General features: G+C 40.1%; 2 protein-coding genes across 2 annotated transcripts in view; both read right to left on the bottom strand.

Moving 5' to 3' along the window:
• The window catches only part of LOC134867126 (immunoglobulin superfamily member 3-like), a 67,146-nt gene extending 64,190 nt beyond the window's left edge, over window positions 1-2,956 (bottom strand). Inside the window, 1 exon segment of the mRNA XM_063887468.1 lies at window positions 1,970-2,956. Coding sequence (XP_063743538.1) covers window positions 1,970-2,009 — 40 coding nt within the window. The 5' untranslated portion in view covers window positions 2,010-2,956.
• A 15,581-nt stretch (window positions 2,957-18,537) lies between these two features.
• Window positions 18,538-25,804, bottom strand: LOC134867124 (immunoglobulin superfamily member 3-like). Its single transcript, XM_063887467.1, has 10 exons — window positions 25,644-25,804; window positions 24,302-24,673; window positions 23,785-24,201; window positions 23,219-23,623; window positions 22,592-22,963; window positions 21,673-22,044; window positions 21,162-21,554; window positions 20,416-20,841; window positions 19,711-20,103; window positions 18,538-19,590 (listed from the first exon to the last, which is right to left on the bottom strand). Exons 1-10 carry the CDS (start codon window positions 25,714-25,716, stop codon window positions 19,385-19,387), a joined length of 3,429 nt encoding a protein of 1,142 aa, XP_063743537.1. The 5' UTR covers window positions 25,717-25,804; the 3' UTR covers window positions 18,538-19,384.
• Window positions 25,805-26,317: the final 513 nt, after the last annotated feature.

Raw genomic sequence — 26,317 nt, 5'->3', positions numbered from 1 at the left:
TTAATATTCTTTATATCATATACCCCGGTGCCACAAATAAGCATGCTCGCGCACCAACTCACACCTGGTTGCAAACTCAGCAGCAGATATAACCCCAATATAAAATTTGCCTGCCAAAAAACGAAGCACCTCTGGGTTTAACAATGACTGATACAGCTGTCATCTACCCTTGTTTTATTCTTCCTTCTGAACAAATGCATGTGCCAGCTGATACAAGAGGCAGAATCTGACAAATGAAAGACCCAAGCGCATCTCATTAACACAGCTGCTCATACGTAAACACTAAAAGTGGGATAAACAATTGATATGGCAATATATTGCTATAAATGCATATTCATACACTCCCACTATTGGTGTGTTATTGGATTATGTGTCCTTCCGTAAGACACTTTAAATCTGTAAATGCTCTCTAGTCAGATCAGCGTTTTGCCATTGTGATTTAGTGGTTTTGGTGTGTTGATTAAACATGGGTACATTTGGCTGTATGCGTAAATCTCATAACAAGGTCCCTAAGTACAACGTGACGTCTTCATACGTCTTGTTTTGTCTGAGCAACAGTCCACCCCAAGCAAAGTCAGTGAACTATCATGAGACACTTGATTTTGGAAGCTACAGAGCCAGAACATTTTGTCAGCTTGCATTCCATAATGATTTCATTATCAAAGTAGTTGCCATTGTATTTTCTGTCAATCAACTAATTTGTCAGCTCTGGAGGATTTCTTTACAGCATATCGCATGAAGGAGAATTCCCATCCTAATGCATCAACAATAATGCTGGCGATATGTCATAACAGCATTAGAAAGTATCCTAAGTCCTCTGGTGGTGTGTGCCAGTGATCCACACACTCCACATAAAACAACTCTTTCCTAACACATGAAATGTCCTTCACCACCTCAAACTGCATCCCGTTTAACCACATGACTCATGGATATTATGTAATGTGAAAACCCTCAGTTTTCCAGCCTACACGGAGATTGGATCTGAATTGATAGTGTGTGCAGTCTTCTCTACTGTACATGGAACAAAGCACCTCACGTTTTCTTTGGAAAAACACATTTGTAGCCCCCAATCCCAGAGAGAGTGAATTCTGATGTGGTGAAAGGGGACGTGAGGCAAGACACAGACTGGTAATCCTCTTGGCCAAGTGGGGGCCTCCAGTGGGCTGACTTCCACTCCCACTCACGCCCCCCTTCTCTATCCCCCAGCAGCAGTGACAGGCCTCCCCATCCAGGAACAGAAAGGCCATCTGGTGTTTGTTTGGGACAGTTCACAGGCAGGATGTACTGTGGGTATGAGTGTGTCAGCAATCATGCCTGTATGACTGTTTGTATGTGTGTGTGCATAGGCTCTGGGTAACATGCTTGAACTCGCAATTGTCTGTGAAAGCCAATAAATTGCAGGTAAGTTACAAATGTGTCAGAACAGAACACACAGTGGATTTAACCCAAGGGATGGCTTACTGTACAACACAATGCGCACTGAGTGTCTTCACACCCACTGGATGACTTCATAGCCTGGGGTGTTGGTTATGTGTGACCCAGGTGTGTCTATGATGCTAGTGTATACATAATCTGTATTGAAGGGGGTGCGAACATATACACTTTATGTGTGTATGACTGTTATTTGACTACAGGCAATGGCAGGTCGTCTACATGAACAGATCATAAACACAGGAGGTCAGACTGTGTAGGGTTAATCTGTGACTGGAAGTCAAAATATCATATTAACCTAGTTCAACACACACACACACACACACACATACACACACACACACACACGTCATTATTGCAGTGATTATCGATGTAGCCCACTTCCACCTGACTCACGATGATGACTAGTAGGTTAGTTGATCTCCCAACTGAAATGAACAGTAGCCTACATGTGTCATACAGGTGTGCCTCTTTCATCCAGCAGAGAGTCGAAATTCACGGTACAGATGAAAACTCAAAGCTTTTTAAGATTACTTACCAAGCAGTGCACAGGCAAAAAGGAGCGCACCGGTTGCCATTGTTTGTTGCCCCGCAGATCCACTTGTAATATTCCCTTCAGATGAGGACGGGGTGTCTGGTCGGGTTTGATACTGTGGTTAACCGCTGGTCCTGAATCGTAAAGAAGATCCACGAATCCCGGATGACAAAAACCACCAGTGCTTGTCCTCAGCGTCAAATCCACAGCCGGTGAGTCCGGCGGTTTTTCCAGTGTCCGACTCACCTCTCTGGTGTCCTCCTGATTTAAAGAAAAAAAAAGCCTGGGGTGAAGACTTCCCCTCGATTTCACCCTCACCTATCTTTATCACTGACGAATTGTGCGTATGCCAGGCGCCTGGGCGACCCAACCCACTCCCGGTTTACTATGCATCCGAGACTGCGGAGGCGATACACACGCGCAGCCCCCTCGGAAATAAAAGACGAAAGTCCAGCGTGACTTGCGCGTATTTGGACAACCTGACTAAAGACAAGAGGCTAAACGCATATAGGGGCTCTGAGAGAGTGCTGCCGGTGTGGAGGCAGACTGGAATAAGTCCTTGCTATGCTTTTCCTCCCCCTTCGTTGATGAGAGAGCAAATCTCAGTCCTAGCGGGCTCTGGCTTTCTCCACGGCAAATCCCGGAGACTATAATCAATCTCCCACTATCGCTCCGCAGAAAGCCCAATGGGCGGGCGCTCTAGATGAATCAGACAAGGCTTTGTGCTCTGACACAATAAATGAGATTAATCAATGCACTCTCTAACTCCTAACACTGGTTTTTAATTGTACTATCAATACACCTGAGCCAGTGTGTTCTTATTCAAAGCACTAAAATGCGCAAAAAAATGGCAAGACGGCTTAACAGCCATAAAAAAGATGCTTTACTCGTGCATTCCAACAATAATTATAATCTGTCTGAGAAATGCTGTGACCTGGTCCCAGAGAGAAACAGTCCACAGCGATTCTTCTCCCAAGGTTATTTTCCTGCTTCCGGCTTGGCAATTCACTTTTGTTTGCCTGGCAGTTTGAAAACTTAGCAGCGTGCTGTCTGCCTCCACCCCCTCTCAAAGACCACGCCCCGGCGGTGTGGGACATCGTCCACTGTGGGAAAGCATAAGGGAGAAGCCACATTTGCATTTCTGAATTTAAATTCTGGGCCAGGTCGTCGGTGGTTTGAATAGGTTAAGCGAATGGATTGTAATTTAGCCTCTAAAGATACCAATTTTCTCAGCGTTTTATTTTGTAGGGTAAAGTTTAACCAGCGTTTGACATGAATAATTATGGCACTAAAATGTCACTATACTCCACATAAAATGGCATAATGATAGGGTCTTTCAAATGAATATAAACACATCCATTTTATAAATAATTTATGGTGTTTACTTTTTTAATGCCGATCACCAATATCACCTTCTCACACACACACACACACACACACACACACACACACACACACACACACACACACACACACACACACACACACACACACACACACACACACACACACACACACACACACACACATGGACAAACACACGACAGGCAATCAGCATAATAAGGTGCCACTCTGCTGCTTGGTAACTGTAGGGAATATCCGCACACATTTTTTTTTCTTTCTCATTCAACACATTATAATTCACTTTTCAGAGAATGCAAATTAAAAAATAATCCCTCTTTGATTCAAATCATAAGCCAAACCAAGCATTACTTTGGAAAGTGCAGTTTATTTATTGATTTGCAAGACTCTGTGTTGCAATATTAGGAGTATCTCAAAATAGACAGGGTGTATGGAGGTTTGAAGCGAAATAAAAAGAAGCACATAGAGAAAATGTTACTTTGATGGGAAGTTGAAGTGAAATTAGGAGTGTCGCTTTCTGGAAATGCCAGAAATATTGACACAACCCAAAATGCACTTCTTTGTATTACATAAATAAATGAGCAGGCTTTTGCATGTGCATACAAAAAAGTAATTGCAATGGACCCATCTGGCATTCTCTTTTTCAACTGTGAATTGCATGTTCCGAACACTGCCAGAATACAGCATGAAAAACCTTTTTTGGAAGCAGTAAAATTACTTTTACCCTTTTATTGTGCGGATGAACTTTAGCTTAGTTAAAACACAATGCACTAAGAAAGATGTTTACACAATATGGTATGCTATTGAACTGTAAACTCACATCTGAAAAACTGTTGAACAAACTGTTAAATTAAATGAAGATCTATTCAGCCCCCCTCACATTAACAGATTAAGAGAGGCCACTTTTAGCATGTTTGTATACAGAAAAGGCTTTAGCAGACATTGCTGTCATCCAAATGTAAGTCAGAATGTTATTATTCACTTGTATCAAGCACGTGGGCTATTGGTTCAGCTTCTCTAAAGGACTATTCAGGTCCAACGCAACTGAATTAATGCAGAGCTGGCTAGGTAGGCCATGTGCATTACACCTGGTCTACATATTTCTGCACCTAAATTTAGCTCAGTTCTCCATAGACTCCTTATCACCTGGACGAGTGATGGCACAGTTTTCACAGGCAGGCAGCTAAAAGACAACTGTAATGTTGTTTGAGCGCAGCATCATGACAGCCCTGAAGACAACATCCCCTTTGACCCCTCATGCCAGTTTTGGCAACTATTCATAGGGTTGTTTGCTGGGAGAAAAAAAATGCTTTAGAGGAATGTTTGCAAGTGTAGTGGGTACTGGGGATCACAATAGGTCTCCATGGAAACAGAGAAGTCTGCACTGTGTGCACTTCATAACAGGGTCCATCAAAATTGTTGATAGCTAAAGCCTTTTTTCTTAACTGGTATATTTCGTAATTGTACAACACTTTTTAAGGGCTGCTTATTCATAAAAAAAACTAAATAAATCTTAATATTTCAATAACGTAACAGTTGAGCTGCTGTCAGCAGTGTTAAAGAGAAAGGTTAAGGAGAAAGAGAGAGATTTGTACACTTATTTCATCATACACACATTTTCATAATATGTCCCCAATGTATATCAATTATGGATTCCATATCTCTGTGTATTTTTCTCCAGTCTCATGTCAGTTTTACACTGGAGTATGTGGAGTGAGTTCATAGACAAGCATACACACATTCATATTCAAATGAATACGTTAATGCAAATCTGCCCATACAGATGGCACATGTCATGATGTCACATCAAACTAAACATGAAATGTCCATGAGAAAACATATGTACCAAACAAACATGGAATCACATGGAACCTGCTTTGTTGAAGAATCACAACAGTGAGCTCAGCTGCACAGAGAACACAATGTGCCCTGTTACACGAATCATCTGAAACAAAATAGAAACTATAAATAAATAAACAAAAGCTTTTTGTTCTGATAGAGTCAAAAAGCAGTGTAAAAAAAACATTTCAAATTCCTTGTGGTAATATTTATTCTAAGAGGCTTCCCTAAAACTATTGGAAGAGAAAAGGCGAGGGAGGGATTTGGAAATAATGTAGTTCGGTAAAGATAAGCAAAGACCAACGTAAAACAAATTGTATGTTGCAACATGTGCTTTACCTTTAAAAAACATAGGTAAAGCTGTGGTTGTAAGGTAGAAGTGTAGACTTGGTTATGGGGAGAACCACTTTTTTCCAAAACAACTTGCAATCCATCAACAAATATGGACACATTTACAATCCAACATTTCTCCTAATACAAACACACGTGGTAGGTATGCTTGTGCTAGAGGGCCATGGCTGCATGCAGAGTGTATAGTCACAGGTACCAACCTCACATATTGTCATATATGCTATGGGTTTTGACAGTCAGCCGACTGACAGGCAGAAGGCAAAAATCTCCAGCTGGGACCAACCAGATTTAAGAGTGCCACCCTTCTATCTAGGATTTAATGTGAGCTGAGTCACTGCAGAGTCAAAGTAATACTCTCCAATTTCTCATGCCACACTTCACATTGGCTCAGAAGATTACACACTGCATTGTCGGATAACCTTTGATTACAGCTCAGGCTGATGCAGTCAGAGATGTCATTTTGATGTAAAGTGTCGCTAGCTGTATTTTAAAAAAAGCTACAAATCAGTTATTCAAACGTACAGTCCTGCACACCAAACGTATGGTGTAGATATTCATACCCGCAGTCAGAGCTTTATTTTAACTTGCATTAGCCTGCAAGGAGCATAAATCGCTACATTTTTTAACAGATTAATTATTCATCATATGGGCTCTTAATGTAGAGTATTAATATGAAATAACTTCTTTTTTCTTACCGTCTATCCGTCAGTGTCCGATTTAATCCTTCACTTATGATAGCCCTTTTCCATTTCTTTGTCATTTCTGTGCTTCATGCACTCAGACTTCTTTTCGCTCCACTTGAAAGCTCTGTTTGCCATGATTGCTTTATAATTATATGTACCAGTATTCAAGTGTGTGTCTGACTGCATGTCCCTTTTTTCTAAGTGCACACATGTGTTTGGAAGGTAATGTTTTGTTATTCATTGTTAAAGAGTAACTTCGCAGTAGACACCTAGTTTACATGCATTGGCATGAGGCAGAGGATTTCAATAGCAAACAAGTTTTGCAGTAATTACTACACTTTAGCAAAATGTCCTCTCTCCTTCTACCTATGCAGGTGGTCATAACAACACTAAATTATCTTTATTTAATTCTCCTTTCTTCTCAAATGACAGCAAAGCTGACACTGCTTCAACCACATAAAGCAACCTGCAATGTGTGTTATCATTTGCTGGCATGTGGTTTTAAGATACTGTATATCCTATATATTTAGTTCATAGTAAATGAGTACTGTAGATGCGTGTGACAATTAAAGGCTTTTGAGGATAGTGAACAAGCGTGTGAACATCTGAGCAACATTAAATCCTTTTGCCTAGCCTGGATAGGCTTAACTACTATAACACTGTTACTTTAGTTGTTAATGCACAGACAGTGTCAGCAGCAAAGCCACCAGGCCACACTGAATAACAACAATAAGTCCAATACAATTATAGCTTATTTTTGCAGCGGTGTGGATAAAATCCTCCTGTGTCATGAAGAAGGACAGCTGTGTCCACTTGTTCTTTTGTTGCATGAGGCAGAACTAATTATCTTGGATCTTCATTAAAAATAATTTCAGCAAGGTTCACACATTTGTGTTGCATAAATCTCCCTTGTTCTTTCCGTCTGTCTGTCTTTGTCTTTCTTTCTCATTGTGATTATATGGGTGTTGCCAACCCGCAAACACAGCTGAATGTCATACATTATTCATTTGTCATGTACTGGACAAAGTGAATTACAAAAGCATGCGGAAGCACGCATGCGGACACTGTATTCTCAGGGAATAGCTCATGAAGGCAAAGGGTATCAAGGTGAGCTTAGAGACACTGTGAACATTGCTCAACTTTACGCCCCAAAACACAAACCACATTACATAACATGCACACATTTCATCATCATCCCTCGCAGGTACAGGCTTGTCCTTTTTTGCTGCTGGGTAACAACAACAAAGCAGATGCTATCTATCAACTACAGGCTGGAACATCATTTGCTTTTCATGGTCACACTTACTGGAGCTTTTGCTTTGTGTATGCAGAACAAGGAAACAAATTCTCAGCACACCTCTGTAAAAATCACATGACGCACGGCAGTAAGAGGAAGTCTGTAGGACAAAATAAGCTTTTTGGAGGCACAGACAAACCACTGGGTTACTAAGAATTTTCAACATGAAAAAAAGGGGGGAACTGCTTGTTAAATTGTATAAGTCTTACTTTAATGGATACATTATAGTATTAATCACCCACATCATTTTCTTTTACATTGTGTCGATAGATAATTTGAATAATTGAACTAATAAACTGAAGAAGATGACATTATTTTATTCGGTTGCAGTACAGGTTCATTTTACTGAGGTGGCAGTGAAGTGAAATTACAGGGTAGTTAAGAATTTAAAAGCAGTAGTTAAAGGGATTTCATCCGGAAAATCTCAGGTTTATTCCGAGAGATTTCTGTTGCCTCTCTTTTAGACTAATACTCAAACAACATTAATTATCCAACCTGGGTTCACGAGGCTGCTGACAAATGCTAAACACAAGTCTGACACTGCTTAACATGGAATGAAAGGCATTCAACAATAATTATATAATCCCTATGTGCTTTTTGTTACGGCTGGGGCACAATAAAATGATAGAACCCAAATGCACGACTCAACACAAAAAGAGTTTCCAAAAAAGGTTTTTTACTAGAGGTAATATTCCATAGTCACAAAAATTTTAAGCATACGCAAACTAGCGTGGTGGAAACTCAAAACGATCTGGCACTCGGCACAGAGACAAACACAGCTTAAATATGCAAGGTGAACACAGGTGTAAACGATAAGGGCGGGGCAGTTAATCAGGTCAAGGGGAGGGACAACCAAAGAGGGGAAATCAAGCGAGACACAACACTTTTTCATTGAAGAACAGTGGTCCTTAGACTGTTAACCTATGAGCTGCAGTCTAATTAGTGAAAAGGTCAAATCTGTGTCAGACATGGTGTTTGTGTGTGAAAGAGATATATAGTGAGAAAGGTTTCATATGAGGGCATTCAGTGGCAATTATTTAATATAGAAAAGTTTCTCACAATTAGTGACTGAGTCTTACAGGAAGTTAGATTTTTTTTTCCTCCACTGGCCTAACACTTGACCAGTGTCACAGGGAGGATTCATTCTATGCAATTGGGGAACAAGGAATAGAAAAATCCTGTACAAATTTTGATTCCATCGCAAGGCTAACTGACAGAAAACCATTTATACTTGTCTCTGTACTCATGGGCAAGGCCGGGATTGTAAAAATATAAAACAACACATATGAATGCATTTAAACACTATAATGCAATATGTGACCTTAGTTGTCATAAAGGAGTATTGTGGTTCCCTAATCTGCAACAATGTCTGTCCTAATGTCCTTCAGCAAACTCCTAAACTTCTGAAAATCTAGCACATTACAAAAATGCCACGGTCATGAACTTGTATAGTTGTATCACTTTACCAGTTCTGAAAACAACTAGGTGACATCATCTCTGGGATTGAAATCTGAGATGGGACACCTGTGCCGGTTTTAGGTTACACTCAGCTATTGATGGCCATGACATACAATAAGTTACACAATTAATTTGGAGAGCAGCCATTGACTCATATAAGGACCTTTTATCTAGCTATCCATCTAAATGCTTGTTCTAACTGACCTATAACATGAACAATGTATTCACAATAGAAGATGATATTCTATTATTTTGATTTGGATTAAAGCAATATGTGCAGAGATACTTAATCAAACCATTGAGATGGGAGATGAGAGTAAAAGAGAGGTAAAGCTAACGGCTTATTAAATGATTAGGTCAGCCTTATCTAATCTATGCCACCTGCCAAAAAGAAGAAACATGAGCTGCCTACCTACCTCGGGCTGAGTCATGCACTTCACTTTCTTAAACAAACACACTTGCATATTAATTTGCACGTGTAAGTAGACACGCACAAAGTAGCAGAAGCTCACAAACAGCAGTAAAGAACATATACAAACCTAAGCCAGTGAAACAAATTATATCCCATGCTTGCAGTCCATTGCCAAACACTTTCCCTGACATGCCCTTGAGCCTTCTTTGCTTTTGACACCAACGTTCATGTGGACTTTGCATGTCCTTGAGCATTCTTAAACACAGTTTACTCCTGTCGTGTTGGTGAAGCTATGTTCTGTAGAATGAGACATGCTGCAAAATATCAACATGTGTGGACATGCAGACGGCATGCACATCATACTGTGAACAGTTGTGCAATAGCGAGCGCAAAATCATGACATGTATTTTGCAAGCCAGGCATCCTTATCTTATGCCATGAAACCAGAAATCATTTTTTCTGGGTCTGTATTGATTATTGGATTCAAACCTTAACGCCAAAAGCTGTTGAAGAAAAAATAATTACAGCTTGTAACGTTGCTTCTGCTGTAAATGGACTTTCATTTGCAAACATTTTATCATTTTAAATCAAAAGGGTATTTGGAGTCAACGAGTATAGTTGAGGCATGTGTCTTTTATTAGTTCAAACATATGACACGTTTAAATGGATGGTTGTTGAAAGTTTTATAAGGTCTACGGGAAGTTCAGGGAAATAACTAATCAGATTGCTGTTGATAGATTAGGCTTGGATTATTTGGCTGATGAGCTGATAAAAATCTAATTTCCTCTTGTTGTTTTTGTCAGAGGAACATACTGTAGATTTGCTTTAACCCCTTAGTCAACAACAGTTTCAATGTACATGAAATCAATTCTCTACATTGCAAATGCACTGATGAATACATCTGCAAAACCACTGTATTTGCCAAGTTGGCCCATGTCCCATTCATACAGGCTTTACTGCAAGCCAGTTGTGAGGCGCACACATGCAGTAAAGATAATGTTTGAAAGCAGCAAAACTATTCCAATCCAGGGCTAACTCTCACATCCCCAGGCTTCATATATACACTCTCCTTGGACCACATTCTTCAAATGATTGTGAGTGTATAAGTGAGAGAGGGGCATTGGGAGAATTATTTTCCGTTCTTCTGAACCAAGCAGGGCTGTTAGCAAAGGAGTTTTAATTGATTTTGAAGTAGTGGCTGTTGGGAATGCCTCTCACCGTTAAAACATGCTTGACACACAGAAATCAAAACAGCTTATTACCACATCAAAGGTGCAACCACCCTCTCGCCATTAGTGCAAACCCAGCTGCCAGTTTTGATGACACAGAGCATTTAAAATAAAGTTAATTTATGAACTTCCCTTTAGCTGTGTTACGGTCATCTTATTGAGTATGCTTGGGATATGCAACAGCCATTAACCTTTGAGGGAGGGATTGTAGCTTAATTCATGCTAATCATATACAATGGGGTTGAAGGGGAGTACATCATAGCAGGATGCAGAGGAAAAACCGAACCAAATCTCCCCTTAAAAAATGTATGATTGAATTTTTTCCACCAAGTATTGGATTTTCGTTCATCCTCGGAGGTGTTTATCTGAGTGATGCTTCGCTTACTGTACAGGTTCATTCATGTGTTTTCTGCTCTGATATCAGACCATCTCCAACACAGCAGGAGGCTCAGCACCGGGATGGAGAAGCCGCTCAACAGAAATACCAATCACTGCACACTGCATCATGAAGCCTAATGGGCCTGCTGTGGCAGAGAGATGCTCAGGATGAAAGACTGGTTCTGTTACAGTAAAAACCTGCATCTCAGCCCTCATCGGTTTGTTTTAAGACCACTACCAGTACAGAGTTTGCGACCTTGTGTTGCCACTAGATGGTTAAGTTATGTAATTGTATACCTTTCCTTGTTTAGTTTATATACAGTGAACACTATATTATATAGTTTATTAACAGGGGAACATCTGCTGTAGATTGACCGTAAACCATGAACCATATACTTACACAATCTACTACTTTTTTCCCACAGAAAAGCAAAAATAAGCATGGCAAACATGCTGGCGGGCTACACGCATATCTCCTGCTTGAGGTTCTCCAGGGGTTTGCCTTTCATGTTATCTGTGACGGCAGCAAATTTGGCTATCTCTGCTTTAAACAGCTTATCAAAAGCAGAGATATTTATGTTATTAGGAGCATAAAAAACAACATAGCAGCACATTCAGTAAGTGTTAAATTGTACATACCACAATGGTTGGTATGTTTTCCATTTTAAAACTCTAATTAGTAATAAAAAACATATTTAAAAGATGACCGCATTTATTTCAGTGTAGGAAATAGTTTAGGACATTTTCCGGCGCAATTTGGTACTAACAAAATAAATATCATAAGGTAAGTCAGTATGGAAAACTGCTGCAGAAATGTGGGTGAAGCTGTCAAGCACCTTCACCACAATCAGCAATGTTTTGAATCAGATGCAAAAAAGCAAATCACATGCTTCACTTTTCTGATTGCAGTGTGGTTGGAGGTGGAAAGTGATTTAAACTTTCATGGCACCAGCAATTTTCTTCCCTATTGAATCAGTGTGGATGATTATCTTGGACTAGAAAGCAATATAAAAAGAGAAAAGCCTAGGACACAATAGCATTCACAATAATGTATTACAGGATGAAGTCACCCCATCAACACCCGTTAGTAGCATGCAATTCAAATGCCGCAAAAATCACCAAAAAGGCATATTGTGCTTTTGCCCGCTGGTTAATTTTCTCCTTCAAAGTTGCAAACTATAAATGATATAAAAAGAGCAGCTTCTGTGATGGCTTCATCTGTACTCTATGTTATAAGGCCGAGACTGCCAGATGATGAATAAAAGAAAACGTTGCATAAAAGCATCATGGGACCTCTCATTACCTCCGTCATGAGTTTGAATCTGCCTGTGCTCTGGAGTAGAAAAAAATTGATATACATCTACGTAGACATGGAGCAGACCATTACTCTGGCCTGAAGGTCTTTGGTGTCACACTGTAGGAGTCTGATAATGTGTGACAGACCTGCCTACCTCAGTGTCACATCAACCAGCTGCTTGGAAAGAGAGAAGCTGCACATGAGAGTGAAAGACACTCTGACAGACACAGACTCGAGTTCCATTAGCTTTATATTTCCTTATATACTAGTCATGATGGAACCAATTCTGAAAAAACATATTAATAAGGATCATGAATTGGATGAAACAGAGATTATTTTCAGTCATAACTGGTTCATTCACGATTATTTCTTTTTCGCTTATACTCGGAATACTCTCAAGGTGTCGGTTACCATGGTAGCCGCAGGGATCTGAAAGGGGGATGGTAATTAGATCTCTATTTTGGATACACTATAAGCATCAATATACTCATATATATATATAAATATATATATGAGTATATTGATGGCCATATGAATGCAGATGTGCATATGTTTAATAAAGAAATGTGTGTGTGTGTGTGTGTGTGTGTGTGTGTGTGTGTGTGTGTGTGGGTGGTTGTGGATGTATGGATGTATACAAACACTGTAGTGCTGTAAATGAGCCAGGCCCTTGGTGTTTGTCAGCTAATTAGCAACATGAGTTAGTGCGACAGCAGTTGGGGAGCGTCTCACACGCAGAGAAAAGCTGATGGGAGCTGATGGGCGCAGCAGAGCGTCGTTGCTGGTGACTGAGGAAGGGGGGGGGGGGCATCTAAACCACTGCTAATGAAGACATCAGCTCACTAGCATGGCTGTCGTGTAGCTATCTTAGTCACAGACGAGGCAGCTGTCAAAACTGGCATTATGGCATGAGGATATTGCTCAGACAGCGAAGAAGAATCTTCAGATGAACAGTGAACAGAACAAAAATATTTGAGTTTGTGATCACCAATTATCTCACTCCAGTAGGGATGCTGGTGTCCATGGTGGAAATGCAGAGCTAGTCAAATCTGCAGAACTAAACTAAAGAAAAACGCAAATACAATCAGATTGGCTGTGTTTGCTTGATTGATCCGTCTGATTTCTGACCGTATGTGCCTGCCTTATTTGAGTACACAGGCAAATGCACCAATCCACAAAGTCTGGAATAAAGTGACTTAAAGGCAGCTGAAAGATTTTACTTGATTCTATTCCAGGTTGCTCCTACTTTGGTTATGTTGACACCAATGAAATTTTTCTACATTATTGAAAAAGATCATATGTGACTTTATGAAAAGTTCCCTACGCTAGAAAAACAAGAACTTGAAACAAGAAGGCAATATGAAGATATAAAAAGTGGTATAGAAGATAATTAGATAAAAGTAACATCAGGCAGACAAGCTGCAAATTACGTGTGGAGGAGGATGCAGAGACAGACGTTACAGATGTATTTTCCAAGTAGCTAACAGAAAAACTGTGGCAGCAATCTCTTTCTTGGTCTCACATCTCTGAAATAATATGTGATAACAAGTTGTAGTGTGGCACAACTTAAACTGACCGTGACATTTATTCCCTCTTCACCTTTAGGAAATATTTTGGGATGCGAGACCCTGACGTGCACTGGGTCTGAGAAAAAATCCTTCAGTGCCTGGAGGTGATATATTGTCTGAATAGTAGCTTGTGTGGTTTCTGCTGATAGAGTTCTCTGATAGCTGCAGAGCTATGTTTGTTGACCTCTAAAATACCAGTGATTGAATGTTTTGGAAGCAGCTGACATTTTCGTCTGCTCTCATTCCTCAGCCAAGATGCCTCTTCATTACAGCAGCTTTGTCTGTATCAAAATCTGATAAAGTCAAACACACACACACACACACACACACACACACACACACACACACACACACACACACACACACACACACACACACACACACACACACACACACACACACACACACACACACACACACACACACACTATTGAACCAGTTTGTGGCTGTCCCTTTTTCTCACCCAGGAAAGTTCACATGAACAACTCCAGTAAAAACTTGCGGTTGTGCTTAATTAAAAAAAATCTGACATCTCATACGCCATGTGACTTCTGTCTCCTTGGTGATGCTTGAATCAGATTGCCCTTGCCAGCATTTCAACTGCAAGCCAGAAAGATGCATGGCAACTCCCACTGTGTGAGTTGTATGTGTGTCATCAGTTATTCATAATGGGCACATGTTGCTGTCACTGTCTTCTTGATACAAATTGCTGATGATTTATTAAAGAGGATTTTTGAATGACTCTAGTGTGAAATGATGACAGTTATGATAACAGCCAGGAGTAGCTGCAAGGCGCACACCACAGGAAAGCTACAGTCTCAATATAAAAGCCCCTGCGGTCTTGTAAAGAAGCATCAATGTTGTTTGTTTATTATTTTATCAGCATAGAAAGTATGTTGAATTGAATCCCCAAACAAAAAATCTATTTCTTGGTTGTCAGTGGTATGGAAATGTATTTGCTGTCTTGTTAAATGGAGTGGTCTGTAGAGAATGAAGAGCTGGAAGGACAAAGGAGAAATACGCTCCATCAAGTGTTAGTTAAGAATCATTGTTTTATTTATGTGCCTGCCCACACATTATTATCCAAAAAACGAACCAACAAAACAACAGGATTGATTTAATTTCAAAACATGAACTTGACATGATCCTTTAAGTTTTTGTGTCTATCTTCCGTCAGTGCAGACACACAGCATGCAGAAAATATGGTATTAAAAGGTAGCAGCGACAGCATAACAATCACACCCATAACACACACACACACACACACACACACACACACACACACACACACACACACACACACACACACACACACACACACACACACACACACACACACACACACACACACACACACACACACACACACACACATAAAAGACACTTACATACATATCTTTAAGTTACATTATCATAACAAAGATAAAGCAGGGCTTTCCTCTGTGCAGTTCCAGTGTCAGAGAACAGCTGTGTAAGAAAAAACAGGAGCTCTGGGTTTGTTAAGAGCTCCCTTGACAGGGCGCAGAACAGGCTATTACTTCATATTGCACCATTTAAGCTGTTTTTATTTTGGACTCTCAAGCTACTTCTACCATCCAACACTGTCTCGGGGGATAACAATCACCCTTCAACAAAAAAGGCAGACAGCTAAGAGAGTTGTATACAGTTTGTGTGTCTATATATTTGTGTGTTCGGGAGTGCTTGGATAAATGAGGTAATTCTCTCTTGGTGTTTGCATCAAGAGGCAGTGGCTGTCACTTGTTCTCGGTTGGCTTCGATTTTTCCAACATGCTGCTATATTCTGGTTGACAATGTGTAGTCTTGGGTGTCACCCTCTCACCTTCACGATCTCTGAGACATCAAGATGACTTCCAGCCGCTCCACCTTGATGTCCAACTATGTAGGCACTGTGTCCTATTGCCTCACACCTACATTAAAAAATTTGATCCGAGCAAGTGAAGGCAGACATAGACAGTTTCAAAATCTCAGATTATCATAGTGGGTGCTGCCATGACAAGCACTGACTCACCGTTTTTGGTAATCCATTGACTGCTTAAGGCCTCTGCCCTTTTGGGTTACCATAGCTCCATCTAGTGGTGGTGGATGTTTTAACACTGATGTAGCGAGACAAGAAAGAGAGAGTACAACCATGTAGCTCTTGAATCAAGCGAGGAACAGAAGGCACTTCTGTCAGGCCAGTGTCCTCAGTTTGTGAGAAAGAGGAGTATCAAAGGCAAGACAGGGTCACAAGAGACTAGAGAGGAGTTGAGGGTATAAGCAAAGAGATTCAGTGAGCTGAGGTGAGTTGAGGCAAAAACCGCTTCAGAAAAGACTTTTAGAATTCAAGAGAGACGTTGCGTAATTTGTGCAGATGGTGGTTTGAGTGTCTGCGTCCCCCCCCCCCCCTAAAGTTGAATTGCCTTTTATTTGGAATGTGTGTGTTTGTGAAATAGGGCACTGTTAAATGCACACAAACACCATATACATGCAGAAAGCTAACATGATTCAAAGCTAGCATGCTAAGGTTTAAACAGATATGTTTACTTTATTGACCATCTTAGGTAGTGTTAACAGCATGCTAACATGTTTTTTCCTTGAAAAGTTTTATTATCAAACCAAAGTATTGGTTCAAACTAAAATGTCGACACGATAGTACTAGCTACACAGTCATAGGATTAACAAACGTTTTGCTGTTTTTTTAAGGGAACATGTCTGTGTCTTATTTCAGAGCAAACCATTCAATTCTGTAGTTGTCCCAAGATTATCATCCTCATGGTCGCAATGGTGGAAAAGTCAGGGGCTCATGAAAGTTGGCGGGATTTTTGTCCAGGGAATATGAATGTAAAGTTGTGAGTAAAGTAAATGTTGAAAAATGTCACTGAATATGAGAGACATTTATTCAGCTTGTGGTGCCAGTCTGGTGATCGTAAAAGTTATTGTTCATTCATCCTCTGTGCATAAAGAATGTCATGACCAGGTCTTTTGGCAATTCATCCAGAAGTTGCCCAGACACTTTAATTAAACGCAAAGATGTATTTATTTGGTGGTACAACAAGAAAAGTTTAAAGGTCACCAATGGACATGTAAAACGAAATTCCTTGCCATTTAGATAAAAGAGATAGACACTATGCTTAATGCTTAGGGTCCTGGCACTGAAAACCTTAATTGAATGGACCTGTGATCGACAAGTCAACGTGGATGCAAATTGAAGTTGAATTTGCTTTGGATGAGTGACTTTCTTTCAGTTTCATCAACAGGTATAGCAATGTGTCTTACTCCAGATATGACTGTAATAGTGCATTCAAAATGGTATACCTTCTATTGGAGTAGTTTTTAAAAGTCAGTGATACAATTTTCCCTGGAGAAGTAGGTAGGTAAACCACTGTTAAAGTGTTTGCATTTGTAAATGCTTCTGTAGTCCAATTTGTTATGGAACAATTGCTACATGGTTTCTGTAAATCTAGTCCATTCATTGAACGTGAAGGACAAAGCATAAAGCTGATGCCAAATCCGATCTGGAATGAGATCATAGCAAAAGAGATAACCGGCTCAAACATCCATGCTGGCAAACTGGGAACCAAAGTCCTCAACAACCTAAAAGTTTAGATATTTGGAAACTGAAGGATTATAAATTCTGAATTGCACTTAATGCATTGCACCCAAAGTCAAAATAAGAATGAAAGTTTAATACGTCTAAGTTCACACTTTGTAAAGACGAGGGAGTTCTAGGCTGGCTGTCATTGTGCAGTGAAGTTTGTCCCCGTTAAATATACTCTTTGCTGCATAGATACAAGCATTGATTTGCCTCTCAAATGCAATGTTTCTTCGTTTGCTCTGACAGGCATTGCCATGGAAACACAAGGCAGTGGAATTACAGTAAAGTTAAGAGAGAGGATGTAAGAAGGAGCCAGTCCACCAGACTGTGAAGGACTGGTATAATTTCAGACCAAAGTCAGAGCTACATCAACTCTGTATGGCTGAAACGACTACAGCCTTTCTTGAAGGTCATCAGTGTTCTAACATCTTTTAGAAAAACTCTGTCAGTTAAACCTTAAATTGTACATCACAACACTAAATGTCCTAGATGGAAGAAATAAGGTATCTTCGCCTGTTTCCTCAAAAGTTATAGCAAGGAATTTATTCTATTCTTGACTCTCACACAGATGGGGTGTTAAAAATTGATAGGGCTGATGCAGGGAGAAAGAGAGACAGAGAGAGACAGAGAGACACTACTTTCCTCTCTGTTAGTTTTGATTTGATTACTCTTCAGCATCCAATTTTGTGGAGTAGGGACATCTGTTAAAACACAGCAACTCCAGAAATTCTAAATCTGACAGGCATTCATGTGCAAACATACAAGAGAAATCCAGCCTGTGAGTACTTGGCCAGCCAGACATGTTTTAAGGTAGTGCTAACTTTAATGCATTCTTTAGCATATACCTACCATCATACAAACTATATAGGAAAAATGCTCTTCTAAACCTTGCCTGTTTGGGTCGAGTTTACCTTCAGTCTGGTCTTCCAGAATAAAGAAATTCTAAAATTAAGTTAGAATTGTTACATGGCCAGTCAATACTAGACCTCTTAGGTAAAATGCTCTAGTTTTATATTTAAAACGTTTGATTTGCTGCATTATCCCACATTGTGGGACCATAAGAAAAGTGACAACCATTATAGATGTGAAAAACCTTGACACATTCTTGAAAGTCAGACTTTTAATCTCATAGTAAATGTTTAATTCCAAATCCAATGTGATTGAGTACAGCCAAAATAAACAAAAACAAATAAACGCTATGTTTGCACAGACTCTATGGACACAAACACATATTCAGTAGGCGCAGACTCCTTAAACACACTCACAATACACAACTTCCACATCTCATCTATGCAGAATCACATGTAAATGTTGTATGGCAGATCTGTACTTCAATTGTATGAATAGTACTGTGCTTCTGATATAACCACAAACTGTGACCTTTTCTACCCAAATCCTGTCAGACCCGCAATTCAGCTGTTTTTCAGATCACAGAGGCAACTTGTGCATTTGCAGAACCACAAATCAGTCCTGTTTGAGTGAGTCAACACCCGTCATGCTTTCAGAAAAAAAACATATTTTGGCTACTTAGCTGCTCCCTTAGACATGCTATGCTTTGACTTCCCCCCCATCAAAGACAGAGTACCAAGCTGCCTGAATGTGGCTTTGTAGGTGTAAAGCCACAAAGTTGATCTCCTGCCTAGCTCAAGTGTCCATTGCAGGCAGTAAGAAGCTGGTGATTATGCAAAGATGTTTTAGCTGCTAAAGGAAAAGTGCCTTATTAATTTTCATGAACACATTCAAGAATTTATAAAGGCAGTAAGAACATTTTAAAAAATGTGTATTGACTATTATCAAAATAATTATTTAATCAACAATTATTGAATACAACATAATAAAAAATGCAAATACAGTGAAAATGTTTGAGTTATAAAACATTGCATATATTACATAACATAAGTATATCAGTGCATCCGTTTTTCTCTATTTTTCTCCTTGATCTATGAGCTTCAATCCTCTGCAATGGGTTTGGTGTTAAGAGGGTGTTGCTCGACCCACAGATTTTGGCCCAATTTATTTCCTCCTGAGTCCTTTCTCCAGCATATCTTCAGCACCAGTAGGACTATGACCAACACTGAGCAGATGATAGTAACTATGAATATCCCCATCCAGGTACCAGACTTGCATTCTGGCTCGGAAACGGCTTTAGCGAGTCCTGCAAAGAAGGGGACAAAATAAAAACCTTTACTCACATCCACATAATGCATGACTTCCCATGATTTCAGTCACTGGAATTTGCTTAAACATAATACTAATCCCAATATGATGTGCTTACCTCCTTCATAGACATTAACAGTCAAATATCCTGACTTTTCCACGGCAACCTTTCTCCACCCAAGAGAAAGAGATAGGAGCCACTCTTCTACCTCACAGAAATACAGGCCACTATCTTCAGGGTTTATCTTTGAGACTGTAAGGCTGAATTGTTTGGGCAAAGGGTGGCCAAATTTAAGCTTGTCTTGCTTCCCAAGCCTGTCTTGTAAGGTGGAGTTGCGGTATGTTGTGAATATTGGGTGTTGTTCAGTTTCAGACTTTTTCTGCCAAAACCACGTGACCTGGAACTCAGATTCATTGCTGGATTGTTTGGTGATATAACAAGGGATAGTGAAGTCCTGGGATCTGGTCCTATTCAACTCCAGTTCTTCCGCCTCAACGGACAGGTTATTTTCTTTGAAAAAGCAGAGAGTTAAAAATACACAGTTTAGTCAAATCTAGTTTGACCAGGCAAATTAATCAATGGCACTATAAATACAAATTCCTAAGTACACGGACAGACATGGAAGAAGCCTAAGTAATTTCCCTTCAAGGGATTAATAAAGTATATCTTCTTCTTCTCCTTCTTCTTATAAGGGCAGAAACAGAAAACCATAAAAAAAACACTGGTGCAAAACACATGACAGCAATTAGAGAAGTGGTTATTCTACAGAGAACCACAAAATGCACGCAGTCAAAACAAGTTCTTTAAATCATGAGATCCTACCTGCAACATTTACAGTCAGCGAGATGGGGCCAGCGCTGTCAGAGGCCGTTTGCTGCCAGTTACCTTCCTTACCAGTTACCAGCTGAACCAGCTGGTATTGCTCCACCTGGCACTGGTAGGTACCATTATCCTCCTCATGGGCACTTTTTATTCCCAGATAAAAGCTGCTCTGGGTGGGTCTGGAAAAATGAAGCCGTCCCTGCAGTCCTCTGAGCTCCTGGTTCTTTGGGTAACTCAGCAGGCCTGTGTGATCAAGCACAACCAGGGCGCTCCGAACCGATGAACCATATCTGATGTACAGCCAAGTGACTTTGTAGAAAAAAAATGGACTGGATGCACCTGAGATGATGTTACACTCCAGTTCCACCTCGTCTCCCTCCCTGGCAGTCAAGCGCTGCTCTTTCTTTTCTAAATGAAGGTCATTAGCTGGAAAATGAGAGAGAGAACAGAAAACAACACTTAGTAAATTAATCTATCTATCTACAGTGTATCTATTAATCAATCTTTCTAACTATCTATCTTTCTATGGTGCATAGTATAATACAAACAGACCCAAATAACAAATACCTAAATATGGAAATCAGTCATTTGAAATAATGTCAGCTTTGAGGTTTGTCAGAACATACAGTATAGAATTCTATAGAAACACTATAAATACTATAGAATTGCTTTCATCAAGCGTGTTGAGGAAATGGGTTTTCAAGGCCTTGAAACGGCTTCATGTAGTACAGTGAATATAAACTTACCAGGCTCAATAACTGTGAGCTCTGTAGTTCTGGAAACTGGTGAGAGCTGATACCAGTCACCATTAGGACCTTGAAGCCACTCCACCACCTCACATACGTATGAACCATTGTCTGAGATTCGAGCTTGCCGAATACTCAACTCAAAACTGGGGCCTTGAGTGCGCTTCAGGCTGATTCGCTGTTTGTGGCTCAGTTGTACATGGGGTCCGAATGTAACTAGATCATCCCTGTCTGATCTCACAATAACCTTACTTTCTGCTTGTTGCTGCAGCAGCCAGGTGATAGCATAGCGAGTGGAAGCAGAGGTTTTTGCTTTGACTGAACATTTCATTTCGATGTCAGTGTTGATGTTTCTTGTCAAGGCACGGGTTGGATCCAGATCAAGTTTGCTCTCTAGGACAAGGAGGGAAATATAAGTCATACATGGTTAGAAACTAAAAGAAATGAAATGCACAATACAGCTTTAATCTGAAACAGCCCTTAATATGTAACATACAAAATGTCAGCATACCTGGGTTCAACACCGAAATAGCCACCAGGTTGGATAGAGGCAGCGTCTTGAGTACATTATCCAGGAAGACAGAAACTCTACATTGGTAGAGCCCCACCTCACTGTGGCTCACACCGTTGATGAACAGATAGTGAAAGACTGAATTATGTTGGTTCACTACTTTCAGCTGGTAGCGGTGCTGGTCTCCAAACCAGCTGATGGCACCATCATAGTTCAGTGTCAGGATGTTATCTAGGCTTGAGGCATCACGCTTCAGGCTCCAATTCAGTGTAATTGGTACACGTGGCCCTTTGACCACGCACAGTAACTCCAAATTGTCTCCCACAGTCACTTTGTTTTGGCGACTTATCAGTGACACTTTCAGAAACGATTCTGTAACACAAGTACGTTGGAAAATGAGACAGCAGAAGTTTGTGATCATACAACCGTCATGCGATCACGAGTGTTTAAAGTAAAAGAGAGATTTGTGTAAACGACATCCGCAAAATACTGTCTGTCTCCTTCAGTTATTGTTATTCGCACAGCATCATGGTATCATTACCTGTTTAAAACAAAAGTGGCTACGATATATACGAATATTAAATGCAAATACGGTTTTGGAGTGAGGACTTCAAAGTCTTTACTCAGCAAATGCATGTTAAAGCCCTGGAATTAAAACCAGCGCAAAAATAAAAATGTGGTATCAGGGGACACAAGAGGAAGGAACCTTGCAGTCCTAAAAGGGAATGGGTTTTATGAAGCAAGATTGTGCTCAGTGCATTTCTGAAAGCGGACAGAAAGATTAGAGAACTGATAACCTATCATTTTAATAAGTTATCAGACAATCTATGTCATACAAGGAACCTGCTGTGTCAATATAAAGGTTTCATCATTAATTTGTCTTGATGTTTTGCACCTCACAGACAGAGCCACGTCTTACCTGAAGGAGCCACCGTCAAATTGGTTGTCTGTGAATGGCTGCTGGTTTTGCTGTTGCTTTTCCACTCAGACACAGCACACTCGTAGACTCCTGCATCAGAAGATCTGACCTCATCAAGCTCAAGGATGAAGATGTCAGCCGCAGGACGCGTTGCCTTTACTTTGCGACTCATGAACTCTCCTGCTTTTTCCACAACGCCCTCCTGACTTAGACTAATTACTTTGGTGAACATGGCTGCTGATGTTGATGTCAATTTGCGCTGCCAGGTGACAGAGAGTTGACCTATGACCCCATGCACTTTACAGGTGAGGCTCAGCCCATAACCTTCTTTAACACCCACAGTGTTTTGCATTTCAACTGAGAGCCCACTTTCTGTGATAAGGCAAAACAAAAGATGGTTAGTGAGTGTGTTGAAGAAGATAATATAAGAACTAAGAACATAGTAACTTTATTATTAAAATAATCATGTATTATTTAGTTATTAGCCATAAGAACTTCAATACTTGCAAGCCAATATTAGATAGAATCAAGAATATAAAACTTGAAATCCAAGGTTCATCCTGAAGAAAAAGAAACCTTGTATATATACATGTTTGTGTGTATAAATGTGTATCTCAGATGACGGACCTGTGGCTAAGATGCTGATCTCCTGAGAGCTGGAGTCCTGAGGAGCTCCCTGTGTAAAGGTACCATCCTGACCTCTGTTTTGGAGCCATGCTCTGCAGATATACTGTCCTTGGTCCTCAGTTCTGACAGCCTGCAATATGAGACGGTAATCTCTGTCCCCTATCCGAGCTGCTCTGAGCTCTCCTTCTTTTACTCGCCCACTGTACTGGGGCCCCACAGCCTGAATGCCTGTAGGGCCAATGCGGACCACCTCAACATTTCCCCTAAGCCAGGCTACAGAGAAGAACCTTTCCTTCAGGTTCTGCGTGTCTACATTGCAGGACAGTGACAGCTCTTGCCCCTCCTGCAAGGTTACCGCCTGTGCAGAAATTCTCACCGCCAGAGTTGACGTGTCTTGCAGGACTTCTTCCGGAAGCAAAGAATAAGCAGAGTTAGACAACCACAGACACGAACATCCTGTCAAGATGTTACAATGACTGGAAGAGGAAGAGAACGGTGAATGTGTCAACCTAAATCAAGATATGCTATTGATTAGAAACCAACATTACAGGATGGGTGTTACTTACCTCTGGCTTTGACATTCAATGTAGTTTTCTCTGCATTTTTCTGTGAAATGGAGTACCAGGATTGGTCAGGATCTTGAATCCACTCCTGAGTTTGGCAGTAGATCCTGCCTTGGTCTGACAGCTCAAGCTGAGCCATATTTAGCTTGTATGTGGTCTCCCCCATTTTATCTAACCTTATGTGTCCAGCTTGGTAACGCCCTTCAAAACCTGAACCTGGGCTCAGAGTGAAATCTCTACCTAGAGAAATGATAGGCTTAGGATCCTCACTGTCTTTATGGAGATACCAGGCAAGAGACAGATGGGTGTGCTGGATGGTGTTGCTGGATGCCTGGCATGTTAAAGTGAGAGCATCATCCTCATTATAGCTCAGTGAGGTGGGGGAGGCAGGTGATGAAACACTAAGGGAGTTGTCAATCACTATGGGACCACACCAGAGAGAAACAAAGGAAAGTCATATACTTTTGCCATCTTATTTAATGTGTTATTGTTAGATTCTTAAATTAAAAAGTCCACTTACCTTTCACTGTTGTCTTAGCACTGTATGTTCCATCATAAATCGATTCATGGTTGACTACAGTACATTCATATTCCCCTTCATCATCTTTCTCTAGTTGTTTTATCTCAAAGACTACTGAGTTTGGATCCACATGTGTCAGAGTAATTTCATTGCTTCTCACACGGGTTTTATATGCCGAATAGCTGAAAGATGGGTCTCCGGAGCTGATGATGTTGAGTTCCAATGTTTTTGAAGGCTTCTTCACAAGGAATTTAATTTCTTTAGTAATACTGGCACTGGCAAAGCCACTCACATTGCAAGAGATGGAGAGTAAAGAGCCCACCACTCGATACAGAGGCCCAGCCTGCACTTCTGTGTGCACTTTTGCCTCTCCTGTTTGATGCACAGACAAAACACAGATACGGATTTTAGTTACTACTTTTCTAAGTGAGCTATGTACAAGGTCTAACCTTTGTTATTTGTAATTACACTTGTTATGCTTTTAAAAAGAGGCAACATCACAAAGAACACGCTGAAAAGCAAAGAAAACAATACTAATGAAAAAGAACAAGAAAAAAAGAAATACATAAAAAAATGGTTAATTACTGCCAAATCAAAAATATTCATGTTTAGTATAATTCTCACTCACGTTAAGATAAAACTCACAACCAAAGCACCATCAGACACTATATAATAATACTAATGATACAAAATATAATTATAACCTTACAATACAGGACATCTCTCATAACCAATGTTTTAAATTAAACTCCTACTTCATTAGCTTCCCAACCTTTGTTTTCATACTGCATAGGTATGTGAAGCAACACATTGTAGCCTTTAAGTTGCTTTTGAAGTTGCAGGAAGTAAAACCTTTTTGACACTATATAGTGTCAAGTAAGTTATAATAATCATTGAACAGTGCCTGAAAATAGTGGAAACCAACTCTTACAGGACATCTCTTTTTAACTGTAATAAAGGAAGGAATTGTTGCCACTTTAACAGAATCAGAGTCATTTATTTTACCTGCATCAATAACATTATTTGATAAGAGAGATATAACAAAAGTTATGAAACAACAAGTAATTGAGTTCCACCAGATTTTTTTTTTTTTGTAAATCCAAATGTATTATTTAATAAGTAACAAATGATTACAATGATTTAGCTTAATGTATTGGTGGTTATTTGTATTACTTCTTACTTATTAGTATTTTACTCAAAATGGACATACTGAAGGCTCATTAGTTACTTAAATGACTATTTATTTCCTTTTCTGTTTTGCTACTGCCATCATTTTACACATCATGATCACTGTCCAGAATAAAATCCTACTGCAAGTATTCAAAGTACTAGTACTACTTACCACAGTGCAGTAGTAGTCCCAGACAAAAGAGCAAGTAATTGGCCCTCAAACAAAATAGCTGGGAACACTTCATCCTGAATCTGCCTCAGTTGTAACACAGTGTTCACACCAGGATGAGCCCTCAGTCAGTCAGTCGCTCGTATGATGAGCATAGACATTAAAGTGGTTGATGCTTCCTGTAGGTACATTAAGAGGAAGTCTGAAATAGCTCTTGCACACAGTTGCGTTTTAGGATTTTGCAAAACTGCTATTATTATTATTGTTATTCACAATGTCTGATTAATGTGCAGGTAATGTGTGTTGGAGTGTTAGAAAACAAACAAATAAAAAACACGAGTTAGCTTGTTTCGTCCTAGATCTACTCTGGATGTAATGTGGGTTAGACACTCATTTGAGAAAGCACATTGTCCTCGTTTGGGCTCATGTAGGCTACATCACAGTTTGACACCAGCATCAAATGTGTGTGGCAACAAAACGAATTGGACGAAAACATTTCTCAAACGGACTGAGAGAAAGCACGGTGAGCGGTAATTTAACATCAATCTAAACTAACATTGTGGGAAGTGAAACGTGATGCTCAGTGATACCGGCAGGTGATTCACTCTGTCTGCAGACATCGACACCCTTCTGTGTCTTGAGTTTTATGGCTAAGAACAAGCTACAGTAAACATTTT

This window comes from Eleginops maclovinus, chromosome 7 (genome assembly GCF_036324505.1).
Source record: "Eleginops maclovinus isolate JMC-PN-2008 ecotype Puerto Natales chromosome 7, JC_Emac_rtc_rv5, whole genome shotgun sequence".
Taxonomy (NCBI): Eukaryota; Metazoa; Chordata; class Actinopteri; order Perciformes; family Eleginopidae; genus Eleginops; species Eleginops maclovinus.
This window is presented reverse-complemented; position numbering and strand designations above follow the sequence as displayed.